Here is a 15,672-nt window from a genome sequence, read left to right as displayed (position 1 = left end):
TAGACCACAGGGTTGCTTACCTCTTGTCCTGGCACTGCATACCAGTGCTGCCTGGCTTTCATGTTTCCATATTCAGCACACACTTCAACAGATACTTTATAAAGAAGATTATGTTATCCATATCTTCACCAGTCTCATTTTTCATGTGTTAATATAGAGATCCATTAGAGGTCAGGTATTGCTCAAATATACCATAAAATGGCCATTTCTGTGAGGTATGATGGGATGTTTCTGTAATCTTTAGAATTATAAACTCTGAATAGTAAACTGAGGGATGTAAGACTCCATGGGACTTTATCGGATAAGGTAAATTTCATTTGTGCCTGGAGACTAAGTCCAAACTTTTAAGAAAACTTTATTCATGAGTGACATTTTTTGATAATTCTCAGATTTAGCAGCAGTCTTGTGGCAAACTACACATTGAGGTACCCTTATGAGTTGTGTCCTATAACTAAGTTTGCTCTTTGACCTTTTTTGCAAATAAACACATATACAGGCGTAAATTGGTAAAAAAGAATTTGCAGTTGCAAATGTATATTTAACTAATGTTTTTATTTTTTTATTGTCAAGTGCACTGCATATAAAGCAAATGTGTGCTAGGAAATTAACTCCATTTGTAGCCTTTTATAAGGACTGTCATAGTCATAGGAGTCCGTTTGCATTGTTGTGATAAATACTTTCTTAAATTATCTAATATATATAGGCTTAAGCCTTACAAAACCACAGTGCGCTACCGCCGCTCTGAATGCACATTTGCATTATTATATCATAGCCACCTTTGATATCAGCAGTTGATATTGGACCTTCTCACTGGTTAGAGGAATGTAGTGCAGAACACAACCCTCGTCTTGTGCTGTGTTGTCTAGTACAATATCTCCTCTCTATTATGAGAGCATCACAATTTATCCAAATCTGAACTTCAGCCTATATCTGACCGGACTTGTTTTCTTCTTTGGAGGGGGCACCACAGGCTTCGGTTTGACAGGTGCTTGTGGAGTCTTTTTCTTCTCAGGTTTCGTAACTGTGAATGAGAAATCGGGTGGCTCTACGTGTTTGATCCTAGGAAGGAAGTGCGTTGATATGTGTTGTGGTTTCACTCGAGGGCTGGAACCTTTTTTGGCTTTTCCTCTTTTATTCAACGCCACATACCAGCTTCTGCCTGTTTTTCCAGTTCTGTAGATAGCTGAGGCATAAGTGTTATAGCTGTTTTCCTGATACCTTTCCATAAATTTGCAATCTTCTGAAAATTTAGACTGCAAAAGAAAAAAAAAGATTTTTACTTATAAATGGAGTTAAAAAATTGAATATATTCATTACTAAGTGCATGTAAATAAAAATACATCTGTAATTTGCATAATGTCCATTAAACCCCACAAGGCCTGAATGGCAAATTTCTATTTTTGCATTTTCATTTATTTCCAAGAGCCGTAACTTTTATATTTTTCCATTGATATAGCCATATGACAGCTTGTTTTTTTGTGTGAAGACTAGAACATTTGAATACAGAGAGGGGGGAAGGATGAAGGAGAGTCAGCTCACCGACAAAGTAGAAGCAGGAACTAGCTGTGAGTCTGGCATGGAATCGCCCGGGATCAGGGCGAGTCATCAAACAAAAAGAAGGCACTCCAGCGAAGCAGCAGGTAAGTATGTACTTTAAAAATCAACGGTGGTCTTTCTAGTGGCACATAAACCTATGTGTTTCAGTTAAAGCGAACCTACCTTACTGATGGCTACCTGCTGCTTTGCTGGATTTCCTTCTTTTCGTTTGAGAACATTTGAATAACTCCATGCATTTTAGCAATCAATGTACTGGAAAACAGGAAAGAAAATCCAAATGGTGGAATTGAAAAAGAAAAGCAATTTCATAATTATTTTTAGGGTACTGTATTTTCAGCATTCATTGTGCTGTAAAAATGAACTGGCAGTACGATTCTCCAGATCTGTATGACTACGGCGATACCAAACAGGCACAGTTTTTTTTTTTTTAAGCAGTGAAAGAAAATTTGGAAATTCAAAAGAAATTAAAAAAATTGCTTGCTTGTGTTCTGAGAACTGTAAAGCTCTATTTTTGTGAAAATTGGAGCATAATTTATAGTGTACACATGGTCAGTGAAATATATGGACAGACAATGTTTTGCAGATTATGAAGGCAGATTATGAGACCCACGGGACCATAAGACAAAAACGAAATTTTGGGACATCATTCGTTGGTCATTGCAAAGGGAGCAGCTAGCATTCGATCTTAACGAATTAGGTGCCCAAGTACACTAAGCATGGCAAAACATTCCTCAAAAAATCAATAATAATTTGATTTATAGCATGCCAAGACATGTAACTTTGTGTGGATAAGAGGAGGTGACAATACTACTGGAAAACCCCGGCACTGTATCTCATTGGTGCAAGAACTCCACTATGGTGAAGACCAAAGAACTGTCAAAAGACAACAGAAACAAATTTGTAGCCCTGCACCAGGCTGGGAAGACTGAATCTGCAATAGGCAAGCAGCTTGATGTGATGAAATCAACTGTGGAAGAAATAATAAAAACAAATGGAAGACATACAAGACTACTGATAATCTCCCTTGATCTCGGGCTCCACGCAAGATCTCACCTCATTGGGTCAAAATGATCACAAGAACGGTGAGCAAAAATCCCAGAACCACAGGGTGGAGCTAGTGAATGACCTGCATAGAGCTGGCACCACTATAGCAAAGGCTACCATCACTAACACACTACGCCGCTAGGGACTCAGATCCTGCAGTGCTAGATGTGTCCCCCTGTGTCAGTATTCCGGGTTTTCCAGGTCACCCTGTGAATGATTTTGCCCTTTGTTAAGATGGAGTTTGCTGTTTTTGTCTGCCCTACTTCCTGTTCATTTGTTTAAAACCCGGGTCAGGTGTCAGCCTCTTTGCTGGAGTATTCTGCTTCTGTTTCCTCTTCAGCTCAGCTGCTTGTTCTACTGTGCTTCTACCCGTGGCTCTGGACATTCTCTGCCTTTTTAAGCTACACTCTCAATCTGTTAGCTTTGGAACTTAACCCTTGGTTCACTCCTCCTGGTAAGAACTCTGATTTTGAACTGTGTTTTGGAACTATGTTGCTGGACTGTGTTTTTGCTACTTAATCCTTCATTTACTCCCCCTGGTGGGAGCTACTGGAATTTACACCAGTATAATACTTTAATGTGAACTTGTTCTGGACTTAGCCGTGTTTATGCCACAACTGAGATCAACTTGAGAACTTGTTTCTGGGCTTACCCGTATTCATGCCACACCTGGGATTAACCTGAGGTCTTGTTCTGGACTTCCCTGTGTTTACTACATACATGGATTTGACTCTTTCTGCACCAACAGTGTTTTGGATCTGCACCACGTCACCTGTCACACTCACCTTGCCAAGGACCCTGCCCTAAGAACTCTTCCGATTTGCTGTATATGGTTAAGGGACTTGTTTCATAGCGGTTTATCAGTATATTGTTTTAGGTGTTATTGCTGTGGTACAAATACACTATTTGCACTAAAGAAACCCGGCTCTGTCTGTTTATTGCCCCACGCTACAAGAATCCTAGAGTTCCTACAATAGTATTACATCCTGCTTAACCAAGTACATGTCCGTGCCCATCTGACATTTTCTAGAGAGCATTTGGATTATCCAAAAGAGTATTGGGAGAATGTCATATGGTCTGATGAAACCAAAACAGAACTGTTTGGTAGAAACAAAACTCGTCATGTTTGGAGGAAACAGAATGCTGAGTTGCATCCAAAGAATACCATAGCTACTGTGAATTATGGGGGTGGCAACATCATGCTTTGGGGCTGTTTCTATGCAAAGGGACCAGGACGACTGATCCGTGTATATGAAAGAATGAATGGGGCCATGTATTGTGAGATTTTGAGTAGTGATGAGCGAATATACTTGTTAATCGAGATTTCTCGAGCATGCTCGGTGGTCCTCCGAGTATTTTTTAGTGCTCTGAGATTTAGTTTTTCTTGCTGCAGCTGAAATATTTACATCTGTTAGCCAGCATAAGTACATGTGAGGATTCACTAGCAACCAGGCAACCCCCACATGTACTTATGCTAGCTAACAGATGTAAATCATTCAGCTGCAGCAAGAAAAACTAAATCTCCGAGCACTAAAAAATACTTAGAGGACCCCCGAGTATGCTTAAGAAATCTCAAGTAACGAGTATATTCGCTCATCACTAATTTTGAGTGCAAACCTCCTTCCATCAGCAAGGGCATTGAAGATGAAACATGAATGGGTCTTTCAGCATGTTAATGATCCCAAGCACACCACCTGGGCAACGAAGGAGTGGCTTCGTAAGAAGCATATGAAGGTCCTGGAGTGGCCTAGCCAGTCTCCAAATCTCATCCATGTAGAAAACCTTTGGTGGGAGTTGAAAGTCCATGTTGCCCAGTGACAGGCCCAAAAAATCACTGCTCTGGAGGAGATCTGCATGGAGGAATAGGCCATCATACCACCAACAGTGTGTGCCAACCTTTTGAAGACTTACAGAAAACGTTTAACCACTGTCATTGCCAACAAAGGACATAAAATAAAACATTGAGAGGAACTTTTGTTAATGACCAAATACTTATTTTCCAACATCATTTGCAAAATAAATCTTGCCAAATCAGACAAGGTGGGTTTCTGGATTTGTTTTCTCATTTTGACTTTCATAGTTGTGGTCTACCTGTGATGTAAATTATAGCCTTCTCTCATCTTTTTAAGTGAGAGAACTTGCACATTTGGTTGCTGACTTAATACATTTTCTCCACTGTACCTGCTTACATATGTGTCTGTGCTTAGTGTTCATACTCAATATTGAATAAATTGAGATGTGTAGAAAATGTTGATTTTTTTTTTCATTGCTCGTACTGCCTTCAGTGTTGGGAGGTGCAGGCATAGTTTTATTTTACATTATTTTTGTCTGCAATTTGTGGTCCTGCCCAGACAGGGTGTCGACGTCTTGCTGTAAATTGCTGATTATTTGTTGTAATCAGCTCCCTGTTATGAGCCATTCCGAATTTAAACCCTCAGTAGCTACTTCTAGCTGCCAGTTATAAGTTATACCTTCCTTGGTTCATACTTCTGTTAATCTGTACTTGTTCACCTTGTTTTATTCCTCCTACTGTGTTTGGTATCCTTTTTACCATGTCCCTGATTTTGTCAATGACTTTGATGTCCTGCATACAACTCAGCTGTCTGTGTGTGGAAGCTGTATTGGGAGCTGTCAGCCTTCCTTGGACTGTTCACTCTTGCACACACAATCTCTGATATATACACAATTTATCATATATACACAAAACTTTCGCTATTTTACACGCAATTCTGGCACCCCAGGGGTTCGGGTACCACATTAGTGCTGTCTTCCTCTCGGGGAAGATAGTGCTATGTCCAGAGACAAGTGAGATTCCCTTTGGTAGGTTTACACACACACAACACCTTCCAATTCCAGGCCAGGAGGGAGAGCTCAAATCCCTGTTTTAGGGCAGCTTCCCTGTATAAAGATCCTGTTTTGGAGGTGAAGAGAGTTCAGTTAGTGCAGAGAGTCATGTCCGAGAACAGACAGGAGGGGAGCACAGAGGAAAGTGAGAGCTCCAGGAGGCCACGAGCAGGCCTCTGAAGAGCTATAGCGCAAGGAGCTGGGAACTGGGAGCCCGAGGCTTACGTGGACTCTACGACATGGAGCAGAATCAGAAGGCATTATACTACCAAGACTTTGCCCATAATCACTTGTGGCACAGCAGCACCTAGGAGCTTGGAGTCACCGAGAATGGACCCCACAACACACCGCTCAAGTTTCCTGCCATACAGGTACCTGTCCCAGGACAGCAAAATGAATAAAGACCTTGTTGGGACACTTAGTGGCAGCAGGGACTTAGAGACAGAGAGCGCAGAGTGGTAGGCTCCCACCTGACTTACCCAGGGGAACCTGTTTGTCTCTGGACTGCCCGGACTTCTATGTGGACCTGTTTGCTAGTGCCCTGGACTGTGGCTGCTGAAATCTTCAGTAAACAAGGTAAAGAGACTGCAAACCTGTGTCCTCGTTCCTTGCTGCACCTCTCATCATTCTACCATCTACACACTGGGAAGCCCTGGGGATCTACTTCACCTGTGGGAAGGTATACCATCTAGCTGCCATAACGTCACCTCAGGGGGCCCCTTCAAACAGCTTTGGTCCCCACTGACCGAATACCACAGGTGGCATCACAAACATAAACTTTATTCCCTTTAAAGACCTTTCCCTTTTACATGGGCACCCAGGGCCACGGACTGGGTCACAGCCACCATGACATCCCCTGTGAACACCGGACCCGGTACTGAGTACCCCAGGGCGGGCAACTCACAATCTTTGCTACGTACACATGCTATACTACAGTATATACACAATGACAAGATAGAGCGCCCATCAGTCTCTATCCTCTTGTTTTATTCCTCCAGATACCAGCAGAATGAAGAACCTTTTGGTATGTGACCAAGATGTTAGCAGAAGTCCTTCTACCATTAAACCTCTGAAAAATGAGAAATTGCACTGAACGCAGGACTAGCTATTATCAGTGCAGTTTCTGATGTTTGAAGGCAGGTGGTCTATGGACTGAGTGGCCCACTGAATAATAAGTATAAACAATAGCCTGGTATCAATTCATTTAATTTAAAATTGAAGACTAACATATACTGGTTTGCGAAAACATGCCATATTAACAATGTCGCTGTCTAATAAGATATTCCTGCCATACAATTATATGGTGCTAATTGCACAGATATTCACACTAGCATTAGGTTGTTTTTATTGAAAATCCTGAGGATTACACATTTTCAGAAGTGTAAGGGGATACTTTCCCTAATTTGTAATCATTAAATGAGAAAATATAGTACGGTCTCCAGACTCATCTGTATCAAGTTACGCCTTTGTGCGTTCTGTGGCTATAGGCCAAAAGACATCTGCCTTCTAGTTTTCGAAAAATGGTAATGTGTATAAGTGATGACCTTTGTTCAATTCATACCTGACGTTTGTGGGAAATGTATAATTATAAAAAAAACTACAATTTTTAAAACTGATTCCAATATTGGTAACTAGCCAAAAATACACTTTTAAATTTGTGCAGTTTATATAATATGAACTGTCATAAGGAAGGTCTGCATAAAAGAAGTATGCATAAACATGGGATTCTGATGTCCTGTCACATTGATGTTAGAATCATAAAAAACTAAAAACATTTATGGACCAAAATCAGTATTAGTCATTTGCACACTAATGCCAATATGCTTTGTAGAGCACTTAACCTGTGAAAAGGAAGCATACTCGGTCTCCAGTATTATAAATATAATTGGCTAAAAACTATTTCTAATGTAATTTAAGATCAGTTCGTTAATATGATAAGATATTAACATTTCAATTGAAAACAGCGGATACAAGTTATCAGTTTGTAAAGTTTCAACTTTTCTACAGTATGTATTTATCATCATTATTGGGGTTTTTCCTTTCAGAAAACTTTCTATCCTATTATTATTATTATTATTATTTATTTATTTACATAGCGCCATTGATTCCATGGTGCTGTACATAAGAATTTGTTACATACAAGTTACAGATATCACTTACAGTAAACAAACTAACAATGACAGACTGATACAGAGAGGCGAGGACCCTGCCCTTGCGGGCTTACATTCTACAGGATTATGGGGAAGGCGACAGTAGGTTGAGGGTTGCAGAAGATCCGGTGTTGGTGAGGCAGTAGCTTCGGTAGTGGTGAGGATGCAGTGGGGTCATTGCAGGCTGTAGGCTTTCCTGAAGAGATGGGTTTTCAGGTTCCGTCTGAAGGATCCGAATGTGGTTGATAGTTGGACGTGTTGGGGCAGAGAATTCCAAAGGATGGGGGATATTCGGCAGAAGTCCTGGAGATGATAGCAAGAGGAGCAAATAAGTGTGGAGGAGAGATGGAGGTCTTGGGAGGACCGGAGATTACGTGAGGGAAGATATCAGGAGATTAGTTCAGAGATATATAGAGGAGACAGGTTATGGATGGCTTTGTAGGTCAGTATTAGTAATTTGAACTGGATACGCTGAGGGAATGGGAGCCAGTGAAGAGATTTGCAGAGGGGGGAAGCAGAGGAGTAGCGAGGAGAGAGATGAATTAGTCAGGCAGCAGAGTTAAGGATGGACTGGAGAGGTGCAAGGGTGTTAGCAGGGAGGCCGCAGAAAAGGATGTTGCAGTAGTCGAGGCAGGAGATGATGAGGGCATGCACAAGCATTTTTGTTGATTGACGGTTGAGGAAAGGACGGATTCTGGAGATATTTTTGAGCTGGTGGGGACAGGAGGTGGAAAGAGCTTGGATGTGCGGTTTGAAGGACAGGGTAGAGTTGAAGGTTATTCCCAGGCAGAGGACTTCTGGTACGGGGGAAAGCATGATGTCATTGATTGCGATAGATAGGTTAGGTAAGGAAGATCTATGGGATGGAGGAAAGATGATGAGTTCAGATTTGTCCACATTGACTTTGAGGAAGCGAGAGGAGAAGAAGGAGGATATGGCTAATAGGCACTCTGGGATTCTGGACAGCAGAGCGGTGACGTCTGGGCCTGAGAGGTACATCTGAGTGTCATCGGCATAGAGGTGGTACTGGAATCCATGGGACTTTATGAGTTGTCCCAAGACTAGTGTATAGATTGAGAAGAGTAAGGGTCCTAGAACAGAGCCTTGGGGGACTCCAACAGAGAGAGGGTGGGAATAGGAGGTAGTATGGGAGTGGGAGACGCTGAATGTGCAGTTCGAAAGGTACAAGGAGATCCAGGATAGGGCAAAGTCTTTGATGCCAAAGGAGGAGAGGATCTGTAGTAGGAGGCAGTAGTCAACTGTGTCGAAAGCAGAGGACAGTTCTAGAAGGAGGAGTACAGAGTATTGTTCATTAGCTTTGGCGGTAAGTAGGTCGTTAGTGATTTTGGTCAGGGCTGTCTCAGTTGAGTGATGGGGGCGGAAACCAGATTGTAGATTGTCAAAGAGAAAGTTAGATGAGAGGTGGGAGGAAAGTTTTGAAGCGTATGGGAGCAGCGATATTGGGCGATAGCTGGACATAGCAGTTGGATCAAGGGTTTTCTTTTTAAGGATAGGCGTGATTGTGGCATGTTTAATCCCTTTCGGACCTCGGACGGGATAGTACGTCCGAGGTCAGATCCCCTGCTTTGATGTGGGCTCCGCGGTGAGCCCGCATCAAAGCCGGGACATGTCAGCTGTTTTGAACAGCTGACATGTGCCCGTAATAGGCACGAGCAGAATCGCGATCTGCTCGTGCCTATTAACTAGTTAAATGCCGCTGTCAAACGCAGACAGCGGCATTTAACTACCGCTTCCGGCCGGGCAGCCGGAAATGACGTCATCGCCGACCCCCGTCACATGATCGGGGGTCGGCGATGCTTCAGAATTGTAACCATAGAGGTCCTTGAGACCTCTATGGTTACTGATCGCCGGCAGCTGTGAGTGCCACCCTGTGGTCGGCGCTCACAGCACACCTGATTTTCAGCTACATAGCAGCGAACAACAGATCGCTGCTATGTAGCAGAGGTGATTGTGCTGTGCCTTCTTCTAACCTCCCTTGGAGGCTATTGAAGCATGGCAAATGTTAAAAAAAAAATTAAAAAAAATGTGAAAAAAATAAAAAAAATATAAAAGTTTAAATCACCCCCCTTTCGCCCCAATCAAAATAAATCAATAAAAAAAATATCAAATCTACGCATATTTGGTATCGCCGCGCTCAGAATCGCCCGATCTATCAATTAAAGAAAAGCATTAACTTGATCGCTAAACAGGGTAGCGAGAAAAAAATTCAAAACGCCAGAATTACGTTTTTTTGGTCGCCGCGACATTGCATTAAAATGCAATAACGGGTGATCAAAAGAACATATCTGCACCAAAATGCTATCATTAAAAACGTCATCTCGGCACTCAAAAAATAAGCCCTCAACCGACCCCAGATCATGAAAAATGGAGATGCTACGGGTATCGGAAAATGGCGCAATTTTATTATTTTATTTTTTTTTTAGCAAAGTTGGAATTTTTTTCACCACTTAGGTAAAAAATAACCTAGTCATGTTAGGTGTCTAAGAACTCGTACTGACCTGGAGAATCATAATGGCAGGTCAGTTTTAGCATTTAGTGAACCTAGCAAAAAAGCCAAACAAAAAACAAGTGTGGGATTGCACTTTTTTTTGCAATTTCACCGCACTCGGAATTTTTTTCCCATTTTCTAGTACACGACATGCTAAAACCAATGATGTCGTTCAAAAGTACAACTCGTCCCGCAAAAAATAAGCCCTCACATGGCCAAATTGACGGAAAAATAAAAAAGTTATGGCTCTGGGAAAGAGAGGAGTGAAAAACAAACACGGAAAAACGAAAAATCCCAAGGTCATGAAGGGGTTAAAAGCAGAAGGGAAGGTGCCAGAAGTTAGTGATAAGTTGAAGAGGGGGGTTAGGGATGGGATAAGTGTGGTGGTGAGGTTGGGAAGGAGGTGGGATGGGATGGGGTCGAGCGCACAGGTGGTGAGGTGCGATTTGGAGAGGAGACAATTATATCCCGCTTCAGTGATGTTGGATAGGGAGGTTATGGGGTTTGGGCATTGGTCTGGTATGCAAAGGGGTTGTGGTGGTTGAACAATGAAGACTTGCCTTGTCTGGTCGATCTTATTTTTAAAGTGTGTGACACTCAGCAGAGGTGAAGGAGGCTGGAGGGGGCAAGTGGGGGGCGGAGGAGGGAGTTAAAGGTTTTGAATAACTGTTTGGGGTTGTAGGATAGGGAAGATATGAGGGTTGTGAAGTAGGCCTGTTTAGCAGAAGTGAGAGCAGATTTAAAAGCGAGTGTTGCTTGTTTGAATACAGTGAAGTCGTCTTGCGAGTGTGTTTTCTTCCAATGCCGCTCCGCAACCCTGGACACTTGCCGGAGCTTTTTAGTGGTGTTATTGTGCCAAGGAGGTCTATTGATACGTCACACTCTGCCATGGACGAGAGGGGCAACCGTGTCAATAGCTGATGCGAGAGTGGCATTGTAGAAAGCAGTGGCAGTGTCTGTGTCGTGGAGTGAGGATATGGATGCCAGTGGTAGGATGGAGTCAGAGAGTGTGTGGGTGTCTAGGTGTGCAAGGTTCCTGCGGGGGTGCGCATGTTGCTGGACATGGATGACTGGTGAGGAGGACAGGGATGAGGTGAGCAGATGGTGGTCGGATAGAGGGAGGGGTGGTGAAGTTAGATAGAGAGCAGAGACGGGTGAATACCAGGTCTAATGTATGTACGTCTGTGTGGGTGGCTGTGGAGGACCACTGAGTAAGTCCAAAGGATGAGGTAAGGGACAGAAGTTGGGACAGTCTGTTGACTGAAGGGTATCAATGGGGATGTTGAAGTCACCCATGATGATGGTGGGAATGTCAGCAGAGAGAAAGTGAAGAAGCTAGGTGGAGAATTGGTCAATAAAGGCAGTGGCTGGGCCTGGAGGTCGGCATATGACGGCCACTTGGAGATTGGAGGGAGAGTAAATGCGGACAGAATGGACTTCAAAAGAGGGGAGGATAAGGGAGGGTAGAGGTGGGATTGGGTTAAAGGTGCAGTTTGAAGAAAGGAGAAGACCCACTCCTCCACCATGTCTGTTGCCGGGGCGAGGGGTGTGGGTGAAGTGGAGGCCTCTGTAACACATACATCTGCATGCATCATGTATTCCTATCTTGAACATTAGGGACGGAGGTGCCTGCGATAGGTTGCTTTTTGCCGCGCTTGACGACGCATGCGTCATTTCATTGTCTGCGGCTAGGCGCAGTAAACGCTACATGTAGTAATTTCAGAGGCATCAATTTGCCGCCTCGAAATGTATGCGGTTGTTACAGTAGAGGAAGGAATGCGTCGAAAAAAACACATTACAGTCTATGCGAATGCATGCGTTAGCACATGCTTTTGTTTGCGTTTGTGAACGCATACGTTTTACCACAGGAAAACATGTCTAGACACTGATTAGCCACCCCCCACATACAAACTGATAAAAGGAGGGAGTGGGCATTTGCAGTTCACTACTCAGCAGACTGGGAACAGGAGAACAAGCTCTGAAGCTGTGGGGAAACTACACTCTGAACAATGTGAGTATCAAAGCCAATGTCTTTTTTTTCTTTTTTGTCTTCTTCATCTGAGGAGCAACATCTTGGCACTGCACAAGGTGGAAATGAAAGTGAAGTGAGTACTCACCTCTTCAGATTGGTAAGTATTCTCTGTCACACCTACACATGACAATTTTTTTTTTCTTTTCATTTTCAGAATAGTTCTTCAACTGCGGCAGAGGCCGAGCAGGAGCAGCGTGGACACGGTCGTGTGGCAAGGCGGCATGTAAGTATACCTGACTGATTGTCCTCTGTGTAATGTATCCTGACTTTGCTATTCTTCACTGTTTCTTTACTTTGCTCTTTCTTTACCTTTTTCTTCTTGACTCCTTTTTTTTTCTTGACTTTGAATGTTCTTGCCTGTTTTCTGTCTCTGTTGTTTTCTTTCTTTTCCTTATGTTAATGTCTCAAACATTAATGTATTTATTTATTTTCTAGGTTCCAGAATGGGATGAGGAACTCAATGACAACGATATCCTCATCTCCCTGGTCCATGAGCGAGTCCCGTTGTGGGACACCTGGGTTCCGCAGCACTCGGACAACGTGACGATCTGGCAGCTATGGAATGAAGTGGCCCAAGCAATGTGGGATGGCTGGGACAACGCCCCAATTTGGGTCCGCAAGTATCGCAATACAGTGTGATCCAGCATTGACCTTGGCCGGAATCACACACAGTTGTGTGATCACGGTCAAAAGTGCATTGTCTAACCATAATTTTTATTTTTCAACAGTTCTCAAAGTCAAAACACGTTGGTGTTCGATGAAGGATCGCTTCAACAAGGGCCTTCGTCAAGAGAGCCGGGTTCCTAGTGGTTCTGGAGCAAGGATCCGAAAATATAAATATCCCCTGTCACAGCCCTCTGCCTCTTTTTGGGGGGCTCTTCCTGGCAGCGTCAGAGGGCCTCGGATAGGTCACTCATGCCCGAGTTTTTGCACTTGAGCTCGGTCTTTCATGATAGACTCAAGGCGATGGGTGCCTGACTGGATAGTGCCATAAACCATATGAGTACACTTATCCAGGATGTTACCAAAAGCCTTGACCAAGTGAAAGCCGACCTCCAGAGGCCAGCACATCATTTTTTCAATCAAATAGAGAAGGGCATGTCGGAACACCTTACTCCAGATCTCCAGCTTAGTGTCATGCAGGCCTGCAATGCTGCTTACGTGCAGGCTATGCAGCAGAGTCGGTATTTTCAGCTGCCAGTGGTGGCATTTCCACCGCTCTGCTGCATACCACTGCATGGTCACCACCATTCCAAGCACTGCCGGACACCACTACAGCCCCACCATCATGCTGAGTGCTGTTGGACAGCTAACCACCACCACCATGCCAACTGCTGCTCCTGCTTGGACATCCTCCACTTCCACCACCATGCAGAAACAGAACCCTGGCATGGCCTTCTGCACCACCATGCAGCAGGACCCTGGTAAGGCCTTCCGCACCAGCATGCAGCAGCAGCCGGACCCTGGCACACCCTTCCCCACCACCACCATCATGCAGCAGCAGGACCCTGACATGGCCTTCCGCACCACCATGCAGCAGCAGCCGGATCCTGGCATGTCCTTCCCCACCACAACCATGCAGCAGCAGGACCCTGGCATTGCCTTTCACACCACCATGCAGCAGCAGCCGGACCCTGGCACAGCCTTCCCCACCACAACCATGCAGCAGCAGGACCCTGGCATGGCCTTTCACACCACTAGGGTTGAGCAACTTTTCCTTTTTTAGGGTCGAGTTGGGTTTCGCGAAACCCGACTATCTCTAAAGTCGAGTCGAGTGAAATCGGCCGATTATGGCGAAAAGTCGGGGATCGACCGAAACACGAAACCCAATGCAAAGTCAATGGGAATTTTTTATTTTTTATTTATTTTTGTTTTATTTTTTTCTCTCCCTCTCCCTCTCCCTCTCTCTCTCTCCTCCGTCCCTGAACAGAAAAGCTGGTGTTACACATTGCAAATCGTTGCAGCGCACAAGATGACGATAGGCGTCCACGCCCCTAAGACCTATGTCATCACTCTGCCCACGCTCCTTCATTGGCTGAAGGAATGAGCGCGTTAATGACATTTGATGACGTCGCAGCTTGTGATTGGTCGCGTGAGCGGTCACATGACCGCTCAGCGACAAATCACAAGCCGCGACGTCATTGAAGGCCCTTTACGCGCTCATTCTTCAGAACGAAAGCAAGGCGGTTGCAGCGGTGACGACCAGGGCGCGTCAGAGGGTAAGTATATCAATATTTTTTATTTTTATTCTTTATTTTACACATTAATCTTAATCCTGATACCGATTCCCGATATCACAAAAATATCGGAACTCGGTATCGGAATTCCGATACCGCAAATATCGGCCGATGCCCGATACTTGCGGTATCGGAATGCTCAACACTAATGCTGACCAATCCATGGGCAACATGTGTCAGGCACTGGCTGTATGGTCTGAACCATATACGTTTGACTCTAAATACTGCAACATTTCAGAAAAAAAAATATTTTAAAAGCCATGGGGACCGAGCCGCAGAGGAGACTAGTCATGCAAGCGGGTCCCTGGCAGCTTCACCAAGTCTGATGCTTTGGATTGACAGGTCTCTGCCTACATGCTTGCTGAGATCATACAGCCAGTGCATGACACATACTGCCCATGGATTGGGTAGCATGTATCAGATGTCAGGATAGTTTTAAATGCTTGAAAGATTGATCTACAGATTTCACGCTTCTGAGTGAGGGCAATAAGATGAGCTACAACTTGGGAATAGTCTTTACTATACTGGCAGTAGTAGTTTTAAATATTAGGTTCATTTTAAAGCTTTCCAAAGATGCTTATTTGTGGCCAACCCTAAATAAATGATATGACAGAGAGATGGCAGTTCATGATGCTAAAAAAAAACATTTTTCTAGCTTGACATAAAGTTGGTTTTGTCTCCACCTATTATAAACACAGCAGATATAAAGATAAGTTGAGTCCAGGTCCATGGAGAGTAGGATTTCCTAAAGGCATGATGAGATGTCCATAATGATAACGACCATCATGGATGATAAATGTGGTGTTTCATTCATCACCCTCTTTATAGGGAATCTGTCAGAAGGATCAACTAACCTAAGCTGTCTAAATACAGATCTGGCAAAAATTAAGAGACCACTGCACAGTTTTATAAAAATCAGCTTCTCTATACCTTTGAGAGTCATTCCATTCTAGTGTCAGCTGAATTCCAACCAGAGTACACCTCATTCTACTTGATTAGGTGATCACCTGAACCAAATCTTATTTAACAATGGAAAGTATAAAAAACACTGCTGTGGTGTTCACAATTCTCTTGCAATAGGACAAGCTGGATGATAAAATAAGAGCTAGTAATATCCTAATATGCAACCAGGCTGTCTATCTAGACGTCATGAATCTACTGATGCTTTTGTTTCCATGTGACTCCTGATGAACTTTTATCATGGAAGGGAAACGCGCCGAGGCTGTTATAAGCATCTCCAATGAATGACAGATAAGCTTTTCTATTTTCTTTATGGTATGGTGTCTATTTGGGAGCAGT

General features: G+C 43.7%; 1 protein-coding gene across 1 annotated transcript in view; it reads right to left on the bottom strand.

Annotated features, from left to right (window-relative positions):
* Positions 1-229: 229 nt before the first annotated feature.
* Positions 230-15,672, bottom strand: part of FGF5 (fibroblast growth factor 5) — a 258,665-nt gene continuing 243,222 nt past the window's right edge. The window contains exon 3 of the mRNA XM_069745704.1: positions 230-1,253. Within this exon, the coding sequence (XP_069601805.1) occupies positions 903-1,253 (351 nt within the window). The 3' untranslated portion in view covers positions 230-902. The remainder of the gene's footprint in view (positions 1,254-15,672) is intronic.

Source organism: Ranitomeya imitator, chromosome 1, assembly GCF_032444005.1.
Source record: "Ranitomeya imitator isolate aRanImi1 chromosome 1, aRanImi1.pri, whole genome shotgun sequence".
NCBI classification, from domain to species: domain Eukaryota; kingdom Metazoa; phylum Chordata; class Amphibia; order Anura; family Dendrobatidae; genus Ranitomeya; species Ranitomeya imitator.
The sequence above is the reverse complement of the archived record's forward strand: the minus strand, read 5'-3'. Positions and strand labels throughout refer to the sequence as shown.